This window comes from Branchiostoma lanceolatum, chromosome 1 (genome assembly GCF_035083965.1).
Source record: "Branchiostoma lanceolatum isolate klBraLanc5 chromosome 1, klBraLanc5.hap2, whole genome shotgun sequence".
Taxonomy (NCBI): Eukaryota; Metazoa; Chordata; class Leptocardii; order Amphioxiformes; family Branchiostomatidae; genus Branchiostoma; species Branchiostoma lanceolatum.
In genome coordinates, this window is record NC_089722.1 from 13,250,321 (window position 1) to 13,275,442 (window position 25,122).

General features: G+C 41.4%; 1 protein-coding gene across 4 annotated transcripts; it reads left to right on the forward strand.

Moving 5' to 3' along the window:
• Nucleotides 1-200: 200 nt before the first annotated feature.
• LOC136435685 (synaptojanin-1-like) lies at nucleotides 201-24,045 on the forward strand. 4 transcript variants are annotated; one of them, XM_066429337.1, is made up of 25 exons: nucleotides 201-359; nucleotides 1,651-1,737; nucleotides 4,107-4,374; nucleotides 4,944-5,169; nucleotides 5,650-5,795; nucleotides 6,223-6,319; nucleotides 6,652-6,824; nucleotides 7,306-7,387; nucleotides 7,748-7,897; nucleotides 8,679-8,844; nucleotides 9,503-9,553; nucleotides 10,014-10,205; nucleotides 10,745-10,859; nucleotides 11,592-11,732; nucleotides 12,225-12,417; nucleotides 13,130-13,288; nucleotides 13,975-14,131; nucleotides 14,857-14,935; nucleotides 15,709-15,927; nucleotides 16,405-16,483; nucleotides 16,857-17,031; nucleotides 17,832-18,304; nucleotides 18,609-18,713; nucleotides 19,181-22,856; nucleotides 23,983-24,045. In XM_066429337.1, the coding sequence occupies exons 1-24, from the start codon at nucleotides 239-241 to the stop codon at nucleotides 20,153-20,155; spliced, it is 4,629 nt and encodes a 1,542-aa protein (XP_066285434.1). In that variant the 5' UTR covers nucleotides 201-238; the 3' UTR covers nucleotides 20,156-22,856; nucleotides 23,983-24,045. The 4 variants fall into 4 exon arrangements, with proteins under 4 accessions (XP_066285434.1, XP_066285439.1, XP_066285456.1 ...); XM_066429342.1 differs by having other exon boundaries at nucleotides 7,748-7,852; XM_066429359.1 differs by lacking the exon at nucleotides 18,609-18,713.
• Nucleotides 24,046-25,122: the final 1,077 nt, after the last annotated feature.

A 25,122-nucleotide genomic window follows, 5' to 3' on the forward strand; every position in this document is an offset into this window, starting at 1 on the left:
TGACAAGGCGTGAAGGTCACTGACCCCAAATGAAGGCGGGCAAACGCAAACAGGATACATGCACCACTTATTTCAGAGACCTATTCATATTGCTGGAGAAAGGGATAATTTTCAGTAGATATGATACTTTGTTCATTTCAATACGAATTCTAATGAATGGTACTTTTTGCAATTCATTTGAGTGGTATTAAATTTTCGACGTGAATAATAGGTGCGTGTGTTGCCATCGCCATTCAAAATGGCGCTCAGTCGGAGTTACCGAGTCTTCCACAAGCCGGAGGCGCCTTATTCCGTCCTTTTGGAGGCCAGGAACAGGGAAGAATGCCTCATGTTCGAGTCTGGAGCCGTGGCCGTCCTCTGTGAGTAGATCTTAACGTCGTTTGGCCGCCGTTTTGCTGAAACAGAGCGTCGAAAATGCCCGGATATGCCGGGCCCCTCCCACCCCCTATCATGGCCTATGATGCTTTAGACCTTAGCCGGGACGTCCTATAAAACGTGCTTGGTTTTAGCAAACACTTGTCCTTAGAGACCTTCGTTCAGGTTTCATGTATTTGTGTAGGGTAGCGTTATGTATTGCATGTTTGATCGCAGATGATATGAGACTGTATTAGTGTACGTGTGTCTATCTGTTTTCTTAATCTTTAATACCATTTAATTTGTGTCATCATATTCATAATTCAAGGGGATTTGGAAATATGACTGAGTTTCCCACACTAGCAATGAACTGATTTCATGTACATGCAGCATTGATGGATTTTATGTTATTAGTGTTGTTTTTTTCAAATTCCCCCCTTGGATTATGAATATGATTACACAAGCTGAGGTAGTATCCTGATGTCCATCCTATTCTACCTCTGTTCACTTCTTTGATCGCTTCCATGTAGAATAGTCTGGTAAGGTGAGAAAGGATTGGCATTTGAATATTTGCCAAAAATTTAGGCGATAGTTATGATTGGCTCAGAGTCACATGCTGACACTCCTCGTAATGGCATCATATTGTAACAGGATTTGAACATACATTTGGAAGTTCACTAGTACTGCTTCTGATGAGAAATATTCAATTCCCTAAATAATGCAGGGCGTAAGGACCGATCATTTCAATGGGGATTGGTGTTACGTTATGCCATATAACATTATTCAATATGCCATGGGTTCAGGTTAGGACTTATTAGATCCAGACCTGAACCTAAACCTCAGGATTCGAATCCGGACCTGAACCTGAATGTGTGTCTAGGTACACATCACTAGTGCCAGACTATTCTGGGTGGATTTGGGGATCAAAGGAGCGTACCAGAATCAGGGCTGTCTCCAAGACCCCTTCCTCCGTCCCTGGAAAATTTGCTTGCTGGGACAGAAGAAAAAATTCACCCCATTTGTCAAAAAAATCTGAAATTCATGACATCAAACTGATGACAACATATTTTTGTAAGCTTAGAATGAGAGATTTTACAAAGAAAAATTAACAACAAGGGCTCCCAAACATTGAATGAGTGAGACAGAAAAAAGATTAAAGATGGAGACAGCCCTGGCTAATCTAAGATACACTGTATTATAAAATGCCAGGCAAATGGATTCCTTGGCCACAATGACATAACATACATACTTGATGATGATATGACCTGATGATATGACTTTGACCTTGTCCTGCAGCTTTTGAGGAGAAGGAGACAATCAAACCAACATACCAGAAACTGCTGGATGCCTACGGCTGTCTGGGAGTGCTCATGTTAAACATTGGTAGGTAAACAAAGAAACAAAGAGACAAAAGCACACATTGCAGATGGTATCGATTAAGGGTCCATCGCGGCATCATGTGGCATAATGGTAAGAGTTTTTGGTCCTGGATCAAGAAATTCCGGGTTCAAACCCTTGATGACACACCCTGATGTTATGCCCTTCAGAAAGGCAAATACAATGTACACAAATCTCCTCACTTCACTCAGGGGAAAATGAGTTCCTAGCTAGCTTCTGTAAGGGACATACCTATAATAGGAAGCTAAATGGAGGTCTGGTGTGGCGCTAAAGAACCTATCTCACTTATAGAAAAGAGTAGGGGTCCTTCCCGGCGTGAAAAGATCAAACCTTACGGTTTAATGTACTGATGTACTTTCCTTGGAGCGTCAGCCAATGATAGGTTTGGCACATACTGAGGAAGAAGTCACAACTTTGTTTTTTTTCTAGATTTAGCTTGTAGTTTTTACATCTGATCACTAGAAATAAAATGGTATTCATTCACTGGCCAAGGCAGCAAATACATGTACAGATGTCATGTTACATATCGTTGTATAAACTTAAACATGTATATATATTGCTGGTTAAGTTCACTAAGTTAACTGAAGGGACCATCCTAGGGATTCATTAATAAAAGGTCGCAGTGATTTGATTTTGTGATAAGGATGAAATGGAGTGTTTGCAGTGGTTTTGAAATTTGAGTTTGCAATAGTGCTGTACTCACATACTGCTACAGTAATGGATACATTGGTGCCAGTCGGAAACCACCTACTACTAGTAACTCGGCAATTGCAAGTAACATGGCCACCGCTAACATTTTTGTCCAATACTGTAGCAGTATGTGACTATAGTACTGCCCTGAACTTTAATCCACCGCAAACACTCCATTTTCCCCTTAGTGCAAAATATAAACCACGCAAACTTAAATGCATTTACAGTAGTTCCTACATGTGCGCTTAGACAAGGGCTGGGGTAGGCAGGCAGAAAACGGACCGATACTTTTGGCAGTGGTTTTGCAAAAACTGCGAACGTAAAACCACTTAAAATTTACATGCATTTACAGTACTATGTGGGTTATTTTGTCATCCTGTACAGCCCAGCTGAATGTTGAGCCCCAGGTGGTCCAAGCTGACCCCATATTGATCCGCTGGCATGTTGATCATACACAAACATGTTTTTTTATTAATGATAGTCAAATCATTTGGCAGGGATGAACAGATCCCCTATATGGTTGGACTTACAAATGGCTTAATCTATGATTCTATAACATGAGTACTGACAGATATACATTATAATTTCTATCACCCTGTTTGAACCAATCTCTACTTTGTAGTCAGCCCATGGCCCAGAAAGGATGAATATCTAGACTTAGAGGATTTAATTGTATTGAAAATTGTTACCATGAAGTCAGGCCTCAAAAGTTGTACAGGGTTATAATTGAAATTTCTGTGTACTGTAAAAACTGGATTGTGTCCAACTGCTGCTTGTATTAACTGTTTGTTGTGGAAATTGTGATTCTTATTTTAAACATATATCGATGTATTTAATCAAAATGTTCATTATTGGCACAGTCGGTATATCTAATGTTTCAAGGTTTTAAATGGTACCAAATATACGCAAGTTTTTCAAGAATTTAAATAACTCTGAATCAAATGCTGGGTCTGAAACCACTAGTACACTTAATAATAATATATACAGCTGCAGAGTTGCAGAAAAAGGTGGATGATGATGATATCATCAATCCATGCAGGGCACAGGGACAGGCATCCCCTGGGATTTCCCTCCACATCCTGCACATATTTATGTTTTACAACTCTGTCTGACATACAACGACCTGTGCTTAGCCAATTAGGGCATTTCATGCAATAAGGGGCTTTCAGTCAATCACTTGATCAAAATACCTGATGTATAAGTACTATAACTAATCCCTAAAGCCCATTCCTCTGGATTTACTGATCAACGTCCCTGATTCTGGGCATGAAGGTCAATCAGGTCGTTACTAGCTGAGGTCATCTTTATGCTTGAGGGGTCAATGAGCTTGTGGGGCCAGATCAAGTCAATATTTGCCATAATAAGAGTTCACTTCTTACCTTATTTTAGGATGCACACGAATATAAAATTTAGGTTAATTTGATTGATTGATTGATTGATTGATTGATTGATAATTTGGTTGGTTGGTTAGTTGACAGGTATCTGAGTTGTTGCTTCCGGGTACGGTTGCTGATTTTATACCTTCTAGGAGACCAAATGATATGCTACCTAGTTGTATTGGTTAGTGGGTTGGTTGGTTGGTTGGTTGATTGATTGATTGATTGTTTGATTAATTGATTGATTGACAGGTGTCTAATCTGGGTTGCTACTTTTATATATTCCAGGAGATCGTATGATGCACTACCTGGTCATGGTGACAGGGTGCGTTTCTGTCGGTAAGATCAACACGTCTGAAGTTTTCCGCATCACCAACACCGCATTCGTTTCGCTACGAAATAACCCCACGGACGAGGAAAGAATCATCCATGTACGGAACTTGTTAAACTCTGGAACGTTCTATTTTGCGTGGTCGGCGACGGACTCTGCGTTTGACCTCAGCCTGTGTTCTCAGAGAGTCCTACAGAGTCAGGAGACAGACAACAGATTTTTTTGGTGAGTCAAAAGCTAGTAAGGAGTTGCTGAGATTGTGTGCATATACATTAATTGTATGTATTTATTTTGCCATATAAGTACAATTTGCAACGCTTGTGATATATGGGCCAGTGGTTTTTCCCTCTTTTAGACTACAAGGTTGGTGGTCTGAATCCAGATGTACAACTTGGTTGGTGTTCATTCTCACATTTCTACTGGATCCACTGCAAAGGTTTTACACAGTAACATGATTGTGCACTTTCTGAACAGACATGTAGAGCAGGATGGATGGATGGATTGATCGATTGATGTTTGAAGAGATTTGACTGCTTTGATAGGCTACTGTATGAAATGGGTGATGGAATTCAATTTTGATATTGATTGGTCAATGTAATTGATTGATTTAAAGATGGATCCCTGCAGATGGACATGTATTTGCTACACCTTCATTGTACATGTTGTACACCCCCAGGTGGACCATTGACTGCTCTGATTGGCTACTGAATGCCATGGGTGGTAGGAATTAATCATTGATTGGTTTACATAAACTGAATTGATTGGTTGATTGATTGATTGCTCTAATGCTGCAGGAACCGCATGCTGCACCTGCACCTACAGCGGTTCAACATCGACTGCTCTGATTGGCTGCTGAAGGCCATGTGCGGCGGGGTGGAGATTCGCACCATCTACGTTGGGAACAAACAGGCCAAGGCCTGCCTGTTCTCACGTCTGAGCTGCGAGCGCGCCGGCACACGCTTCTATGTCCGCGGCACCAACGACGACGGGCACGTGGCAAACTTTGTGGAAACGGAACAGGTATCATACAGCTTATTCCACAGGTTTTACCAAGATTCTACCAAATTAAATGCCTTACGTGTTTTAACCAGCGGCAAAAGGTTTTTTTTTAATCTAGGAAAAGGAAACTTGGGCAACCTGTAAGGGAGGCATCCTGTAGACTAGTTAAGCAACCCTGTTTGTGTGTGCTGAACAGCCAAATCAATAGATAAACTGCAGTGCAGAAACAGAAACCATTCTGTATGGATTCTACGCAAGTACAACATCAATAAAAACATTTTGCACATGTCCAAACTAAAGACTACATGCATCTTAAAGAATTACAACTTTACCAGAAATCAGAAACTTTGTGATTCAGGTTCTGATTTGTAGTTTAGGAATCGGCTTTGGAAAGCTTCCAGCTTGTGTATCACCTGTGTGTCTTTTTTTTTTACATCAGCATGTAAGGTTATGTAATAATCCTTGTGTTGTTCATGTGATTCTGTATTTCCTTCTCGCCAGGTGATTTTTCTAGAAAACAGAGTGACATCGTTCATCCAGACACGAGGATCAGTTCCACTCTTCTGGGAGCAGCCAGGTATCCAGGTGGGCTCCCACAAGGTGCGCATGTCCCGGGGGTACGAGGCCTCTGCACCTGCCTTTGACAGGTGAGTAGAACAGGTGCACAGCCAGGTGGACAAGATGAACAAATTTGGAATCTTTGGCTAACTTTTAAAGTCAGTGTTCTAGATGTTCTGTTCTGTTGCAACCATGTTGCAACAGAAATTAAGATACTATGACGTAGCATGAATGAAGAATGCTCTTTTAACATTCTCCCTGCTGCCTTAACCCATTACCAATACAAATTTTGTGCCAGACAGCTACTTTAGCAGGCTGAAGGTTAAATGAAATGTACATCCAGTCACAAGTTGAAATATGGTGTTTCTTCCCTTGAGAATTTAGAAGTTCGGTTTTCGAAACTGAATCTTGTACTTGTGTCTGTTCAAGGCTCACGTGAGTAACATGTTCTTACTACTGGTGGCTATGTCTACAAGATTGATTGTAAGACATTGTCTTTATCTGTTTGATTCGCAGACATTTTGACACACTGAAGGAGAAGTATGGAGACCAGGTGGTGGTCAACTTGCTCGGCAACAAGGAAGGAGAAGCCATGCTGAGCAGACAGTTTGTTGTCAGTTATCTTTGTTTGTTTGTTTAGTTGTTGTGGTAAACCTGTCAGGCAATAAAGTTGGCAAAGCAGACAGTTTTTGGTCAGTTTGTTAGATATGTATTCATTTACTGAAATGAAAAAATGAAATGTGGTTTAAGTGAAGCTGATGAATTAAAAGAGAATTTACAGAAAACTGCTACCTGCCTGCTTTTCTATTGTTTCTCGGTTGCCACAAGAACTAACACACTTTTTTTATTTAGTTTTGCAAAATCAGTCGTGAAAACCAAATGTTTCCATTTGCTGAGAGCAAAAGTCATTGAAAAAAACACAGAATTTTTCCTCTATTCTCTCAGAGCCACCACAAGAACTCCCACCACTGGCAGGACATCCCCCATGTGGTGTTCGACTACCATCAGGAGTGTCGCGGGGGACGGACAGACAACCTGGTGCACAGACTGAAGCGAAAGTTAGCGGAAAGTCTCACACGATTCTCTTTCTTCTATTGTGACGGTTCGGACATCATGATGTGAGTGGTGTAGCACTTGAGAAATTAATTTTTGTGTGTTTGTTTGATTTTTTCCCCAGATTTTTTGATAGGCTGTTTCCTTTTTTCCCTTGATGTCTGCTTCAAAATGGATAAAGGTGCTTAAATAACAGGATGCTAGCAATCCATTTGCTAGATTGCCAGCAAACTAGTGAGCTATTCAGAGTTTTGGTATAAAACCTGGTGTTCTCAGTCCTATCGTTAGTCACTGATGAAAGACAGTGGATGCTGTCTGAAACGTCTGACTGTTTCAAAATTTTATCCAGTTGCTTGAGTAGTTATTTTTGGCGTATCTTACTACCTGGATGTCTAACTTTCATCAACGTAGTGAGCTAGTACACAAATAACCATGAAGCTTTTTCAAAACGATTGCTTTGTTTATTATTTCACTTAATGCAACTTTTTACTTCTAGCTCTACACACCCTACCATCCCTCCTAACGTAATGAATCTCCCCCATGCAGGCAACAGTCAGGGACCGTCCGGACCAACTGCCTGGACTGTTTGGACAGAACCAACTCTGTACAAGCCTTCCTGGGCCTGGAGGTAAGGAAGTACCCAGCCACTCACCACTGTTACCTTATTTGTCATGTTGTTCCCTGTGGTCTCTCACCAGTGTTCATTTTGATGAAGTCTCCACCAGAGTGCATTTTTCTATGATTATGGTCTCTCATCAAAGTGTGTACAATTTTTTCCATGTGGTCTTTTTTTCTCACACACTTATGGTTCCTCACCTTTGTGTTTTCCCCTCTTGTTTCTTGTCAGTGTGTTTACCTACATGTGGAATCTTAGTTTATTTTTAGAATCAGAAATAGCCTTGATAATTGAACATGTTCCTGCCAGAAATCTAAGACAGTGATACAGAGTGAAAGTACGCTCTTTCAAATAAAAGGTGTGTTTTTACAGACCTTACCTAAGCAGCTGGAGTGCCTGGGACTGAACAGTAAGCCCCAGTTAGTGTCGCGGGTCATCGAGCTGTACAAGAACATGTGGCAGCAGAACGGCGACCACGTCAGTAAGATTTACGCTGGTACTGGAGCGTTAGGCCAGTCCAAGGTGACGGGTTTCTCCTTTCTGCTCTAGTGGTGAAAACAGCAACTGCAAGCTCCTACTTTCTCTTAAGGCCCCCATTCTACTAGACAGCAATCGCGCTGCACTCTCGCTGCGTACTTAAACAGATTTGTTTAATACTTGATTGGAATATCATGCAAAATGTAAGAGTATGTCTGTAAAGACAACAAAACACACAAAGCGTAAAACGATTCATTTTTTATCTAAGAAATTCGTTGAGCACTTAAAAGTTAAGGTTTCAGAGAGCGCGCAGAGAGAGTGCCGTTCTACTTCTAGTGGAATGGGGGTATCAGCCATACCTATCTGGCCCCTGTTGGTCAATATTGACTATGGTAAAACTCTAATTCACATCAACCTTGTATACAGCGTAGTCTATGGCTAAACAGTCCTATATTATTAGAATTTACTGTCTCTGCAAATCACATCTTTGAACTGACTCTTAGCCATACATAATTGATACAATGGATAAGACATGCCTGTGAAATGGTTTGGCTGCAATAAAGAAGAACTGTTATCGTAGCACTGTGGTGCAAAAAATGTTGGAAGTTTGTGAGGCATTTCAGTAGTACTTGTCAGAGGGCTGTATTGTTACTTGCTCTTTGTACTCAATTAAAGTACAGGTGTAGAAATGGTGTTTTTTATTCTGTTGAAGATCTAACATCTGTGTTTGGTCCATCAAGGTTTAGCATCATTGCCTTTTCCGAAGAATGTTTTGTTCAAACTAAACTTAATACAAAGATGGCCCCGTTGTTGTTCCACCTACCAGGTTGGTAAGCTGGCAGACGGCGCTCGCTCGGTATCACGTACCATCCAGAACAATTTCTTTGACGGCACCAAACAGGAAGCGATCGATATCCTCCTGCTGGGAAACACGTTAAACAGCGAACTGGCCGACCGCGCTCGAGTTCTCCTGGCAACCAACAACCTCCACTGTGAGTCCTGCAGATGTTGAATTTAACTCTTGTCTTGAAGGATTTATGCCCCCCTTTTCCCAGTTTGCCTCTGCTTGTCTTGTATTTTTTCTTATTGCACCTGGAATGGGTCACCTCAAATTTAGAAATTTGGAAAATTTAATGGCTATTCTTACACCTTATGACAAAAATAAAGTAAAGACAGCAGACGTCAATGAAGTTTATAGTTTTGGTTAGATGCCTGTTGGATTTCATATTCTGTTAACTTACTGACAAAAGACCATGGTTTCTACGCTTTTTGAAATGTCTGAACTTATCCAGTTGCTTGAGTAACTTTTGTATTTTGTGTTGAAGGATCTTGATAAGTAAAGACAGCATAATGTAGAGCACAGCAGTCACTTTCAGTTGACTGTCCTAATTAAGGTAACACCTAGACTTAGTTTTTCAAAATCACTCCCGGACCACCAGTTTCTTTCCAAATTTGAAGTGACCGAAATTCACTAATTATGAAGCTGTCCAGTGCTTTTAATGTCTGTGCAATTTTGTTTTCTTTCTTTATGATTTCTGTCTTATTTGCATTTTTTGCTTCCTGACTGGATTTTCTGCTAACCTTACAGAGGTGTCATTCCCATGATGCCTCTGTGTTTTCCCAACCATGACTTTGTTTTGCCCATATAAGGGAGAAGAGCTCAAGGTCAAACTTTTTCCCGCTTGGAGGTGTTGGTTCAAGGTAGCCTCTTGCACTGCATGCTGGGATTTCTGTTATGAGGCCAAACAAAATTGATTTTACGTATGACATCCTCTAAATTCCTCAAATCTGATGCAAGAGTGAAAGTACTTAGTTTTCATTCTTTTGTGACAAATTTTGTGATTTTCATTCACACTTTTATACCTACAACTTCCGTCTCCTCTTGGTGAACGTCAGTCTTAGAATCAAGCTTGTGTGGCCTCACTGATGCATGCTGGGTCTGGATTTTACCCACGATGCAGTTCTCAGTCTTCTTAGTTGCTCTTTATTTGGGGCAACGTTACATGTATTTGTTTACTGCTTTATCTACTAGTATTATACTTTTCTTTCACCAAGGCGCTGTTTTGCAGATAGGGTCTTAGGAAGTTGATTTTAATTGTTTTAAAATTCTGGAAGTTATAGCAGGTCAACACGTTTGACTGAGACCTTTTTTCTCTCCCAGCCTCCCCTAGCGTCCTGATGTCAATGGTGGAGCGTCACGAGGACTACACGGTGCCGGAGTCCGTGCGCATCTGCGTGGGCACATGGAACGTGAACGGCGGTAAACACTTCCGCAGCATCGCGTACAAACACCAGTCCATGACAGACTGGCTCCTGGACAACCCCAAACTCAAGCCAGAGTGCAGCTTTGCAGGTATGTCATAGACTTGGATGAGGTAACCGGGTACCCCATTGAATAAGAGTTTTAATTAAGCATAGTAATGAGTTATTTCTCTTGCTCACAAAATGAAAAAGGTCAACAGCAAGAACAACAGCATACTGTAAATGCAGAAATGTTCGCAGTAGTTTTATGTTCACGGTTTTCGCGGCGACCGTTTCACCACAAACTTAAAACCAGTGCAAAAATTTTTGTCCAATACTATATATAATAGCAGTATGTGACTATAGCGCTGCCGCAAACTTAAAAACACCACTCCATTTTCCCCTTAGCGTAAAATAAAAACCACGCGAACTTAAATGCATTTACAGTATGCAGTGACAACCAATCTGTGTTTTATATTCCTTTGAACATTGTATATCAGAAAAAAGCTTAACTCTGTCATGGTAGTGAGCATATTTCTCCCTTGTTTCCATATACCGATAGTGACTAACCGTGAGATTATTCTGTATGTGCTTGAGAAAACCCTACAGACACCATCCCAAACGCTTGTTTTTTTATTTGTTTTTATACAGACAGTAGCGGTCGGCTGGACTGGAGCGTGGCAGACGAACATCCTGTCGACATCTACGCCATCGGCTTCGAGGAGATGGTAGAGCTGAACGCTGGGAACATCGTCATGACTGCCAGGTACAGACAATCGGTTGTTTCCAGGCACATAACAATGATAAAACACAAGGCAAAAGCTACTTAGAGCAACTACTATTTTTTATATAAATTTTGTAATTTAGCGGCCAGACGTTTCGGATGTTCTTTGTCAGTCACTTGCAAGATCTGAACAATGATAACAGTGTCCATCATGTTAATTGTTGGTTGGTTGCCTAGAGATCCATGCAAATCCTTATATAATTATAAGAAATGCAGTACACATGTACATCAAATACTGTAGTTGATTTCCTTTCTCTTAAAGGCATCCAGAGCATTTTATGAGGCTTGAAAACTGGGAATATTCTAGTTGCTGTAATCTTTATGAAATTGACATTTAATGCCACTGTTTACCACATTTGCGTGCGGATTTCTTATCAAAAGTGCTCAAAAGCGGCACAAAAATAAGCTACATGGTGATCTTTTAGTTTCACGCGCCTAGTGTAAATAGACCGATACCATAGCCCCGCCCACCTCCGTCAAAACGTGGAAATGCAAAATCAAAACATAAAAATGCAAATATTTAACGGACATGCAGTAACTCTCTCATTGTAGTGTAGACCTCCCTGAGTGTAGACCGAGCACCTTAGCTCCTCCTGCAACTTATGTTGCATTGGTTGACCCTATTAGACACTTCTTCAGGTCCCTTAACCCCCCACCACTTTCCCCATTTCCTTAAGTCATTTTACTGAAGTTTGTTTTCGTATCTCCCTCCAGTACTGACAACCAGCGTGCGTGGGCATTGGAGCTGCAGAAAACGATTTCCCGCGACCACAAGTACATCCTGGTGGCGTCAGACCAGCTTGTGGGTGTGTGTCTGTACGTCTTCATCCGGCCGCAGCTCGCACCCTTCGTCAGGTCAGAGGTCATGGGTTCATACTATTAAATCGAAGGTCACTGGGGTTATATATATAATGTCAGAGGTCATGCATATTACAAAATTGTTACAAAATTGTTAAATATTGAGTAGTTTGTTTCTGCAAATATATAGCAGTATACATGGCTAAGAATGACACTGGTGGTGCAGTATAAACAGAGTTACCCTGAAATGATTGTTTGTTACCTCCATGAAAAATGAAGGTGTTGTTTTTGGCATGTCTGTCTGTGTGCTTCCAGGGTAAGGGGGCATGGCGCTCCAGTAACCCTATTTAGAAAAAGCCCTGATAACTTCTGGATGGATGATGTTATTTTGTATGTGGGTAGGCCTTGGAAAGACAAAGGTCAAGGTCGATTTTAGGCCCCCTGGTGTATGACCTTGTTTGACTTGTTTTGGAAAGGGATGTTGTTTGGAACATTTACATAATGTGTGTTTGTTGGCTGATTTATTTGTTTGCTTGCTTATCTCCTCAGAGATGTGGCTGTAGACATAGTGAAGACCGGCCTAGGTGGAGCGGCGGGGAACAAAGGTGCTGTGGCTATCCGCATGCTACTCTTTGGGACATCCATGTGTTTTGTGTGTTCCCACTTCGCCGCTGGGCAGTCCCAAGTCAAGGAGCGCAATGCAGACTTCATGGAAATTGCTAGGGGGCTCTCTTTTCCTATGGTAGGTGGAAGAAGGGGTTGTTGTACGTGTTCATGTAAAATTTGTTTAGTTATTTGCAAACTTACTATACTTGCTTATTGTACATTTTCCAAGGGTATTTATTTACTTATCACTAAATGTAATTTCAGATACCTTTATGAAATGAAGTTGTATGTTGTCAGAACATCAGCAGAAGGTAATGTGCATACACTCCGAGCGATTGGCCTGGCTGGTGAATTGCTCATATCAATCAATAACCAGTGGCAAAGTCAACTATCAACAACAACTGGACACTAATGTAAATGCATTTAAATTTGCATGGTTTTTATTTTGGGAAAATGGAGTGTTCACAGTGGTTTTAAGTTCGCGGCAGCGCTATAGTCATATACTGCTACAGTATTGGACAAAAATGTTTGCAGTGGCTTTAAGTTCGCGGTGAAACGGTATGCATTTACAGTATCTATCCCTTGACTATTCTGATACCTTAGTTGCAATGTATTATGAGGTATGTCAAGGAGTTATTGTCTTGTAGTTACAATAGAATTCATCAAGGTTTCTGTTGAATGTTTGGTCATTGTTGCATCAGAATTTTGTCTTTTGCATACAATTTCTTCTCCAACGCAACTTTTTGGAAACTATAAATGGGATAACGATATCATCCTTATTTATGTGAACACAAACTTAATATTCATAATAACGAAGATATGTTCTGCTGACATGCTTGTGTTGTTAGGGTCGGACCCTGGGATCACATGACTACATTTTCTGGTGCGGAGACTTTAACTACCGTATCGACCTGACCAATGAGGAGTGCAAGGCTCTGATCGCTGAGGAAAACTGGGGGAAACTACAGACGTTCGACCAACTCAACATCACGAAACAGCAAGGGGACGTGAGTACAAATCCAACACTCTTAACCTTCTCCCTGCTGCCTAACTCTGTTACCCATGGGGAATTTGGTGATAAACAGCTACTTCAGCGTGTTAAAGGATAAAGGGAATCAGCAGTTACAAAACTTTCTTGCAAATCTATGCTTTCTAAACTGTCAAACAAATCAACAATCCTGATGCTTCTGTTTTAGGCAAATCAACACTTCCAACAATTTTAAACAAGTCTAGATGCAGTGAACTGTTATTTGGTATTGGTATCGACTTGACTTGATTTTCAACTGCCATTCGCACACAGTTGTTTTGATCCTTGTGTATTAAAAAAGTCAGCAAATCACACCTATCTGTTAAAAGTACAAAATGCAATAGATGAAGTAGGACTGTTTCCAGCTTTAGGTTTTTTTCTGTCCAACCAATTTTTTAGGAGCCCATGTTGTTAATTTTTGTTGTTGAATATGTCATCAGACTTGACCTAAATGATGTACAATAGAGAATACTGGAGGCTAGAATTTGTGTACCTCCAACTCGTTGACAGTATAACACATGATGAAATTTGTCATTCTACGCTTACAAAAATACATTTTCATAAATTTTATGACATGAAGTTCAGTTTTTTTTTACAGTGAAATTTTGTCTGTTCCAACAAGCAAGGGATGGGACCTGAGATTAATCAATTTTATACCTTTTCTAGGCATTTAAGGGCTTTCAGGAGGGCCAAACCAATTTTCCCCCAACCTACAAGTACGACCTGTTTTCCGACGACTACGATACGAGTGAAAAGTGTCGCTGCCCCGCCTGGACGGACCGCGTGCTCTGGAGAAGAAGAAGAATGCCACGGACAAAGACAGGTGTTTATTATAGATTCATAACTGTTTTGTCGTGGTAGAGATTCACTGATTGAAGAATATTCTAGTAACTGTTTTGATTGTCGTTTATGAAGTTGATAATTGTTGGGATATTTGTTTATTGATTTCATTGTTAATTTGAAAGTTCATCTGTGTTGGTAGAAGTCATTCTGGATCTGATTCAGTAGTTGAACTCTTATTCCCAACACAAATATTGGACTAGCTCAAATTTTCGACTGATCAACTCCAGTCTTTGTCAAGGAATGTTTCTGTAACGTCACATCATGCAGATAGAATACATGACTCATCAGCAGTGGATCATAAGTTGCAGTAAGAGACGGGAGGGCATAGACTTTCTGCAACTTATGACCCACTGCTCACCAAGTTACGTCTTACATGTATATCTGCATAGCATGACATAATAGAAGCAGTGGAGTGCTCATTCCGTGACAAAGAATAGAATTGATCAGTGGACAATTTGGATAGGTCCAATTTTTGTGTTGGAATCTACAGTGCAACTTCAATTCAGAATGATTTCATTGTTGTTTAAATGACAAAAGTTGATATGTAAATTGATAATTGTGGGAATATTCCTTGTTTAATTTCATAGTTGTTTTGATAGTTGTTTTATAAAGTTGATAATTGTTATGATGTTCATATTTCTGACAGCTGTTGGGAAGTTTGTGTATGAAGTGTGTCAGTATGTCAACTTTATTACTTGTTCACAGAGGGAGTGGAGCCACCACCACTGGACCACGGAACACTGCTTCAATACGGGAGGGCAGAGATCAAGACTTCTGACCACCGGTGAGGCTCATGGTATAGTAGTGCAGGGCTCAAACTTCATTTTTGGAAATAGGTGCACTGGTGCACCCAACCCAAAAAATTAGGTGCACAGAAAGAATTTTGGGTGCACCACATATTTGAATGTCAGCAAAACATGATTACAAACTTGAAATTTGGGTCGACAAAGGTGCACATGCACCTACTATTTTGAGCCCTGTAGTTGTATATAGTAGTATCCATTATTTGATTATACTGCTGTGGGGGTCCCTGTCAGCAGGCAGCTAGTCTTCACTCCGCTTTTCCAGACAGCTCTGTCCAGCAGGTCCACACCTTAGTTACCAAAGTAGAACCCTTGGGTATTTATGATCTGTGTGGAAACAATGAAGTAAGGCATACCTTAATCCAGTTTAAAGTGACAAAAAAAAGCTAGTAGTCTTTTATTAGTTTTCATCCACTAGCTTGACAGACAACATATATATGAGTGTGGCTTTCTGATCTGAATACATTTTTGCTTGTTTTCAGTACATTGTACAAAGTTGTTCACGACTTTACTCATGTCGTTCTTCATATTTTACATATGAATACTATCTTTCAACTCTGAAAGCACCAACAACATAGTTTAAGCTATTTGTACAAAAACACATGCTTAGAAAATATGTGTGCAAAAACCAGTACATGTATGGTGACAATAGTCTGTTGCTTTATCATTATTTATTGTTTGTGACAAATTTTTCATGGCTCAAATGTGCCTTAAATGATATCAATGTAAATGTTTTGTTTTGTTTTTGCTTCAGGCCAGTGGTGGCCATTATAGAAGTTCAGGTCCTGAAAGTCGATGAAGCCAAACGTCAAGAAGTATACAAGGAGGTGATTGGCTCCCAGGGCCCCCCTGATGGCACAGTGGTGGTGGCAGTAGCCAATTGGGAGGCAGAAGACAACCCCTTCTATGACGATGACCTTGTAAATGACCTGTTGAGCCTGTTTGCAACTGTGGGAGAAGCAGTACTGGTCAGGTGAGAATAAATTAACTTTATTGACAGAAAATAGACTGTTGTCAATGAGATTTTCAAACACTATTTCAATAGTTACACAAACTGACAAAGTAAAGCGCTTGCCAACAAGCTGTCAATCAGTCCTCTGATCCCTCTCAAGTTGAAATTACCCAAAGCTTAAGTCATCTGAGCAGTTGTTTGGTGTGTTTAAAAGTCTCCACAATGTTAATTACCATCATGGATGAACTTAAATTAGAAAACAGAATTGTTTGCCAGTCTTTGTTCTACATGAAAATCCAGAAGAAAAGCAGTTTTTCTGATTATTGTTTGGTTGCTTATGTTCATATTCATTTAGCAATCGACACTACTGCTCCATATTGTCTGTTGTTTGATAGTTTAGCAACTGTTGATGATGATAAGAATGTTTCCAAGGAGCTTACTCTTACATGTATATTCTGTTACTATATGGTAGCCAACACATGTTCCCTTTCTGTACAGGTTTGTAGCAGACACAGTTGTTGTGACGTTTGCTGAAGGGAAGGCAGCGCTACAGGCTGTGGAACTGGATGGAACAGAGGTACAAACCAATATCCCAATTCAGGTTTTCAGCATATACAATACAACACATCAGCATCTGAGTCTGTTTTAGTCAACTACGACTGGCCCTTTTCATATATCAAACAAGCCACTCGCAGTTGATATGAAATATTGGAGATCTAGAGGATTACTTGATACTCTTAGAAACAGACGTACCTACAAGAACGTAACTTTGCTACTGCATTGATAGCAATAACTTTCTGTAATGAATACTTTCTATCCTTGTCATTTGAATGAGACAATCTGGATACAGCTGTATTTTCACCTACCAAAAGTATATGAGCCAGGGCTGCAGAATATATGTAGATATTTTGTCTTACTTTTTGTCTCACCTATTGTGTCACCTGTCCCAGATGCGTGGGCAGGTGCTACAGGTGTGGTTGGCCAGTCAGGACTGGCAGGGGCACCTGGAGCGGGAGATGAGCCTGTGCAGCATCGCTCAGAGCCCGTCTTCGTTCTTCAACGCTGCAGCCAACAGTCTGCTGGGGGAGGAGTTTGAAACACCGCAGATTAGCTTTGAAATGGAGGGTATGTTAAACATTGTTTATTTCATACCTGGGCCACAATAGCATTTAATGGGTGCTTCGTACCTGTCCATGGGCTTCCATCGAATACGTTAATTCAAACATACTTTGTGTGCACCGCTGTCAACGATTCAAATACTGGATTCGGGCGTTGGAACTGATGTTCCTACAGTTTTTTGTTTGAGGACACCAAATTTTCTCAACTTCTGGTGCATATAACAATGCATTGAAATGTGTTTTTTGTGGTTATGACATGCAAAATGAAAAGAATGCAACATAGTGTGTCTGGCACTTCAGGTGACACGAAATATACCGTGTTGTATTCTATATATGCAGACATGTACATGTAGAATTTAACCTACTGACTGCTGAGGTAGCCTCTTGGCACCAAAGTTGTATTTGTTGTGGGGTAAGGTAGCAGGGAGATGATTAGCCTGTTTTCCAGGGCTCCACTGTAAAGCAGTGCCATGCCTCTGAGATGGGCCATCCCAGCTTAATAAAACAGAAAAAATAGATAAATAAGTTCAGGAAACATCCAATTCTGCTGCACATCATTTCCTTTAAATGCTGTCCACTTGTGACACACTCAGATGTGTAGTGCAACATCTGTTTCAGTACTTATTGATTTAGTATTTCCAGTCCCCATACCTGCATGTTTTAGGATACAGGTTTCATGGAAGGGCCTGTTTGTTTTGCCAAGTCTGATCTTTATTTGTACAGAAATGTTTTCAAATTTTGATAAGGTAGCCTAATGATAGATAGTGCTTTTTCTTCCTTTTTAATGAAGGTCATATCTACCTACAGGTGACGTTGATGATCCTGCAGATGTCTTTGACAACGACCTTGAGATGGAACTTCCTGTTCCGTTAGCACCCACGTCCCTCACCCCCTCCCCTTCCCCCACTCCGACCCCCCTCGACCCCTCCCCCACCCCTGAGCAGCAGGACGACTCTTGGGGTGGTGGGGATGCCACAGACAGACCAGTCGCACCCACCCGACCTGTCAGACCCCCCCTCAGACCCCCCACTGGACCAGACAGGGAGCTCTTAGGGGGAGAGAAGAAGAAACCCCCTTCCAGACCCCCTCCCCCGAAGAGACCCCCTCCTCCAAAATTTAAGTCCACAGTAGCACCAGTAGCTCTGGCAACACAAAAGCCCCCACCCCCTGTCCAAAGACCCCCTCCCCTTCAAGCACAGCCCCCTCCCTTTGGCCAGAGACCCCCTCTCCCTCAATCACAGCCTCTACAACCTGAAAAAGTAGGCAAGAAAGACAAAAAGGTAGGAATCTTGTTTTAAAATATCTGCACTCATACATGTATAACATGTAGTCAAACCTGTCTGTAGTGACCCCTCATGATCAAGGACTAAAAAAATTGGTCACAGTAGACGATTGGCCACCATAGCCAGAATTTGCTGAGTGTATCGGAAAAATTATCCAAGGAACTACAGAAAAGTGGCCACAATGATCAAGTGGTCCTTTTGCAGAGGTGGCCAATAGTACAGGTTTGACTATTTACAAAACTCCCAACATTGTGTGATGATTGTAGTTTACTCAATATAGATCATGGTTATCTGTTTGCAGCTGTGGAAGAAGCTGAGACAAAGTTTACATGCAGTAGATGGGTTCAGGGCACCTACTAAGAACCAACAGGAAACAGGTGCACCGGTGGAAACCGTAACAACACCGGTACTGAAAAAGAAACGTTTGGTTGAAATGGGTGGAAAATGTTTGGGTGCATTTCTGGTGAAATGTGCAGCTTTGGTTGGTCAATGCCCTTTGTGGTAGTCATGGTGACAGACAGCAACTACCATTGACATGGTAATGTGGGTGAGAGAGAACAGCCGTGATTGGATAATGCCACCTACCGGTATATTTGCTGTGGTAAACTGGGTGTGCAGGGAGAGCAGCCATGATTGGATATTGCCATCTGTATTTGCTATGGTAGCTTTGGTGGGCAGAGAAAACAGTTGTTTAAGGTTAAAATCAATTGCTCTTAGGTGTTTAAGGTACTAAGTATTCGTCCTCAGTCAGGGCTCCCTTGGAAATCAGTTACTCAGTTAACTGAAGGGACCACCTTAAAGATTAATAAGGTAATAAAACATATTCTCTTCCTTATCATATATTTTGTTCTCTTGTGTGTCTTTTTTACATAGGGACCTGCTATGATCGGGACGCCGTTTAACGTGACCCACGTGACTCACACCAGGAATGTGGAGGAAGCTGAGGAGCTGATCCGACGACTGATGAGCGGTCCTCCTCTCCAGCCGACACCCGTTGGTCCAGCCGCAGGTCAGCCCACCAGTGACGCCGCCGTACCCAGACGACCTTTACCACTGCAAGGGGTCAACCCTGCAGTATCAACCAGTCCCCAACACCGCCCACAGACAGGGCCACCTCCCAGACCTGCCTCTGGGCCAGTAGCAGGGACCGGGCCACCGCCAAGACCAACTACTGGGCCTGTATCATCACCTGCTTCAGGGGCACCCCCCTCCCCCCAGAACCGTCCGCAGCCATCCCCACGCCGCTCCAAGGTCGATTCTGAGATGGAACCCCCGGGAGTCGAACAGCCCCCAGCGAGCCCACCCCGCCCAGCCAAGAGAGTCAGCACACGCAGACCCCAGAGCGCCAGACTCGACCCAACAGCACCTCCCCCACCCATTCCCCCGCGCCGGAACGTCCAGTCCACCATCTTAGATTCGGGCAGCGATCTTACCTCCCAGGATTCCATGGAGAGTCGCGAAGGTTCCATCGTGTCCGAAACAGGTTCCGACAAAGTCAGCGAGGCAGAGTCGCTACCCACGGAAACCGGGTCATTACCCGCGGAGGCTGGGTCGTTTCCCACAGAGGACCCACCCACTGATGTCGCGCTAACAGGCCAAGTAGAGAATGAGACAGTCAACATGTTGTCCTCTGTCCCTCCACCGAGTGAGCCACCAGCAGAGCCACCAAGTGAGCCATTGGCTGGGCCGCCAGATGGGCCACCACCAGGGCCGCCAGGAGAACAACCAAGTGGGCCACCTGCAGGGCCACCGAGTGGGCCACCCGGAGGACCACCTCCCCCCATCCCCTCTAGGCCAAAGGTCATGCCACCCGTCCCTTCTGTCAGACCAAGACCAAATAAGGAATGAGTCTGAAGGACAAAACAAGATTTTACTCTACAATAATAAGTCCTACCCTGAATCTACATTTACTGCTAGTGGATTATTGACATTGATAGGTTGAGTCATTAAAGTTGATAGGTAGGATTATTGAAGTTCATAATCATGCATGGCGTCAGAGAACCAAGGGCGCCCCCCCTCCCCCATAACAGTCAGTTGATTGTTGCTGCTATCTTGTGCGAGCTTGTGTATATCAAACAATAGATAAGTGTTACTAGTACATCCTTTAACGTCCTTCAATATGAGGGCTGTGTATGTAAACGTCATGTAGCTTTGGTGTGTTTGCAATAGATAATCAGAGAGATGTACGTAGAAGGATAGAAGAATGACGCCTTGATGGTAACAAAAGGCAATATTTGTGTAGGAGATATCTGGAGGTATATTTTCTGTGAAGCAATGCTCATTCTGTGAGTGAATACAGCATGCATTTCCATTGTCTAAGGCCATATCATTAGAGTAGATAGTGGTGTAACATTCCAAACTATCATGCTGAACACTCAACAAGTACAAAAGAGGGTAGTAGTGATTCTGTTTGGGGTAATAACTACGTAATTCAAAGGTCATGTTGATAGTTGTGTACACAGTGATACTGATATCAGTAGCTTGGTTTATTTTAATTTAATTATATTACCAGTGAGGTAAATTCATAGAAAATGTAATTATTTATAACAGCCATAGTTAATTAATTTGATAGGTAGTTATGTTAATATATTGTTGTTTTTGTAATATTTTATATGATAAGTCCTCTACTACATAGAGACTTGAAATTTTCAGCCTAGAACGTCTATATATTGTGCTTGATGTCCAATAAAATAGAACTGTTACAATGCAACTGTTCTTCTATAGTAAGAGTATTACACCATTAGCTGAAACTGTCTATGCATCAAAATGCACAAAAGAAAATGGCTAGAATTGTTTACAGTTGTTTGTATCAGAAGATGAGTATCAGAAGATGTACTGCCAATGATATGATTATTATTGACATATGCAGGATATGACCAGTAGGTTATAGTTATGCAAAAGCACATGTCTTGCCATGGTTCAAATACTAGTAGTATGTTGTTATTCAAAGCACATGCCTAGCCAGTGGATTTTAGAAATAATACATAAATGTATATAGTAGTATGACACTTAATTCAAAAGGCTTTAGTCACCTAGAAAACTTGCCATGACAAATATGAGAAACTCTTTTATTTGCTCTTTGTGAATATTTATGTCCATAATGATAATCATTGTATTAGTTACTAATATTTTTTTACTTCTAACATTTTGTGGATGTCACAACTAACAAGCCACACTTGGATTTATAAAACTCAAGTCAACAATAGATAGCAATACCAACATACTACGTAAAGGTAGCAATAGCAATGCACTAAGTGAGAGCAACTGTGATGTATAGCAAAGAGCTTTTTTGACAACGTTAAGGTTGAAGCTGATTTGAATGTTGAGTCTGTTTACTAGTTTAGATAGGCATCAGCTTGTGGGGAAAAAAGCTGCTGCTCCCTGGAGCTTCTGCAAAATAAGGCCACTCGAAGTTAGTTTTATGGATGACATCAGGCTGGGACTCCAAACCTGAGGTTGAGAAAAAAAAGTAGTTGTTTTGTGAGTGGATGACTTACAATGTGGTCCTTTTGTACATTTTCATGATGTTTATGGCATATTTTGTTACATTACGATGATTAAAAACACCTCAAAGCATTCTAGATTAACTGTAAGTTGTAGCTACTGATGATTAAAAACACCTCAAAGCATTCTAGATTAACTGTAAGTTGTAGCTACTGTATGTTGTAATTCATCTCTGCGCAACAGTCATACTTAGCCTCTACCAGGCCACGTGGATGGCTGGAAAAATAGTAGAAATTGGCCAAATCAAGTGAATAGTATGCTAAGGGAGTCAGCTACGGAGAGAGGGTCCAATATGCCATCTAGAGGTCGCAAACTGTAACTTCTATAGCGGACTAACTTCTCTGGCATGTTATCCGTCTATTTGGCCAATTTCTACAATTTTTCTAGCGACCTCTGGAACCTGGTAGAGGCTAGTCATACTAGGTAAGATTTCCTTCCATGAAACATGCCCAGACCAATTCATGTACATGTAAAGATGTCATCCATAGAATCACTAATTAAATGCCTGGCAATGTCTTCTGCTTTGTGTGGAACAAGAGATGTATCTGATGATCTGTTTTACAATGTAGGTAAAATGTGATGTTTATAGCCTCAAGTGCAATATGTGACTGGTACTTAACTGTTGTATAGATGACATGGACCCGGAAAAGTTCCTGTCAAGTACATTTTAGAAGTAACAGTTACATGTACTGTTAACATAGGTGTGTTTTATCAAAGTAAGATTGTTCTGTTGTAATTTGATGCATGTTGATGTACAGTACCATCCTTAATTGTGTTAGAGATAAAAGTAAGGCTGCTAGCTATAAACTGTATTACTTAAGAAGTTACTGTTTTAATACATTATTGGTAACATACTAGTATATCAATCCAAGCAATGCTGTAGTCCGTTCTCTTTCTGTTTTTAAGTACTTTGCAAACATGTTTGTCCACAAATGTACATCTCGTGTACGCCTGATTGAAGTACAGGGTCCAGATTTCAGGTTCATGGGAAGTAAACAGTAAAGATTGATGAGGTCACTTCTGACAATGCACTCCTGTAGACCCAGTGGCGGCGGCACAGGGGGGGCAAGGGGGGCGGCTGCCCCCCCGAAAAATATGTTGGGGGGGCGTCGCCCCCCAAAAAATCAAGCTGAAACTCTTGTGAATCTTCTCACTAACAGAGATTTTCTTAATTTAGCTTACTCTACCAGCAAAATTTGTCTCTCAAAATGCAGGAAATAGCGTTTCAGCGTGTCAAGATTTTAAAATTTTCTCCGACGTACGTTAGCATACTAGTACTAGGATTGTTGCGCCCTAGGATTGTTGCGCCGCCGGCGTATCTGTCGGGACGGCGTCACCCTCCAAAGCTCATGCTGAAACCCTTCTGTGTTTGTTCAATCTATCTGCAAAATTTGCCTCTCACAATCCAGGAAAAAGCATTTCAGGGCGTCAAGATTTCAACATTTTCCCGGAGGAGAACGGCCGCCGGCGAAAAATATGTCGGGAGGGCTCGAGTGCATCGCACCCCAAAACTCAAGTTGAAACCCGTCTGTATTTTTTCACATATAGAGATGTCATTAACCTTTTTAGCTTACTTTGTCAGCCAAATTTGTCCCTCAAAACTCAGGAAACAGCGTTTCAATGGGTCAAAATTTTAAAGTTTTCAATGTTGCGCTCCAGCGGAAAAATCATATGTCGGGAGGGCGTCGTCCAACATGAACTCAAGCTGAAACCCTTCTGTGTTTTTTTTTTCACATATAGAGATTCATTAAATTCAGATTACTTTACCATCAAAATTTGCCCCTCAGAATTCAAAAAATAGCGTTTCAATGGGTCAAGAATTTTTAATTTTCCTGTGGGAGCATGTCGTGCCTCAGGCGAAAGAATATGTCGGGAGGACGCCGTTCACCCGAAATAAGGCTGAAACCCTTCTACATTCTTTTTTTACAAATAGAGATGTGATTAAACTTAGCTTACTCTTCCAGCAAAATTTGCCCCCCAGAATGCAGGAAATAGCATTTCAGAGCGTCTAGATTTCAAAATTTCCCGGGGGAGCATACCCCCGGACCCCCCTAGTATTGTCGCGCCTTCGGCGCGACGCCTCGCGCCTTCGGCGCTCGTCTTAGTGACATTTTATCTCAACTGATCTCGCCCCCCCATTCAAAATTTCGTGCCGCCGCCTCTGAGACCAGTACATGGCTTGATGTGTACCAACGTTGCAGCAACAAAAGAAATCAGTGTTGTTGTTCTTTTTATATTTGTTGGCTTACACCTCTCTTGTATGTACCCTCTGCATGTGCATGTGTGTTTAAATGTTTGGATGAGTGAGTGAGTGTGTGTGAGTGTGAATGGTGTGTGCAAGGACATTATATAGGATATATATGATGTCCTTGGTATGTGTATGTGTGTGTGTGTACATATGCATGTATATTATGTTATTGTTATGTTAATGATATTCTAACCCAACATCTGCAAGGGAAGAAAGAAGTTTCTCCCGAAGTAGCACACAAGAAACTATTACATCTAGCCAATAGAAAATGTGTCACAATGCTTCACCTCAATAGCTTAATTTGCCTATTATCTAATAGTTTAATTTCACTATGTAACATAGATTGTTTCCTTTGAATTACAGAAGTCGATTATAATGAGAACCACCTATTCATTTGGCACAATCCGTACATCATTAGCATATACAAGGACGGCATGTCCTTGGAGTGACTTTGGGATGGGAAATTAAAACCTGTCTACCGGCCATCAATCAAAAACCCGCCGACAACCCATTGATTACAGGACGTGTCTAATTAACCTTGTCTGTGGAGGGAGATCATAATCCAAGCAGAGGTATGGTTTACAACACTTTCCTGAAAAAAAAGTTGGTGTTGGGCGAATTGTCTGCTAGAGGAGTTACCACCATGTGTTTTGGGAGACTATTCTCCAATCATTGTTGTTTCGGGTCGTTTTCTGTCATCTTTTCTCCCATTGCGCACTTCCAAAGACATTTACATACATGTACCAAGGAGGTTGTCCTTGCATGTACAATGTCCTTCATATTTCTAGTCCCGTCTTTCAAAAATCAAATTGTATGATAAGGCAATCGGTGAAAAAACTTAAACATTTGAAATACGTACTGGACGAGCGTAAAACATACAATACATTTCTGTGCACGAACCAGGGACATTGTAGGATATCTATGTTGTATGTAATGTTCTCACAATGAGCAGGCCGGACGTCTACATCTGCTTGAAGACCATTCTGCTACTCTCCAAGCAGAGATTGTTGGGGAAAATTGTAACTATGTACCCCATTTTTTGTCAGCTCTCCCAAACAACGTC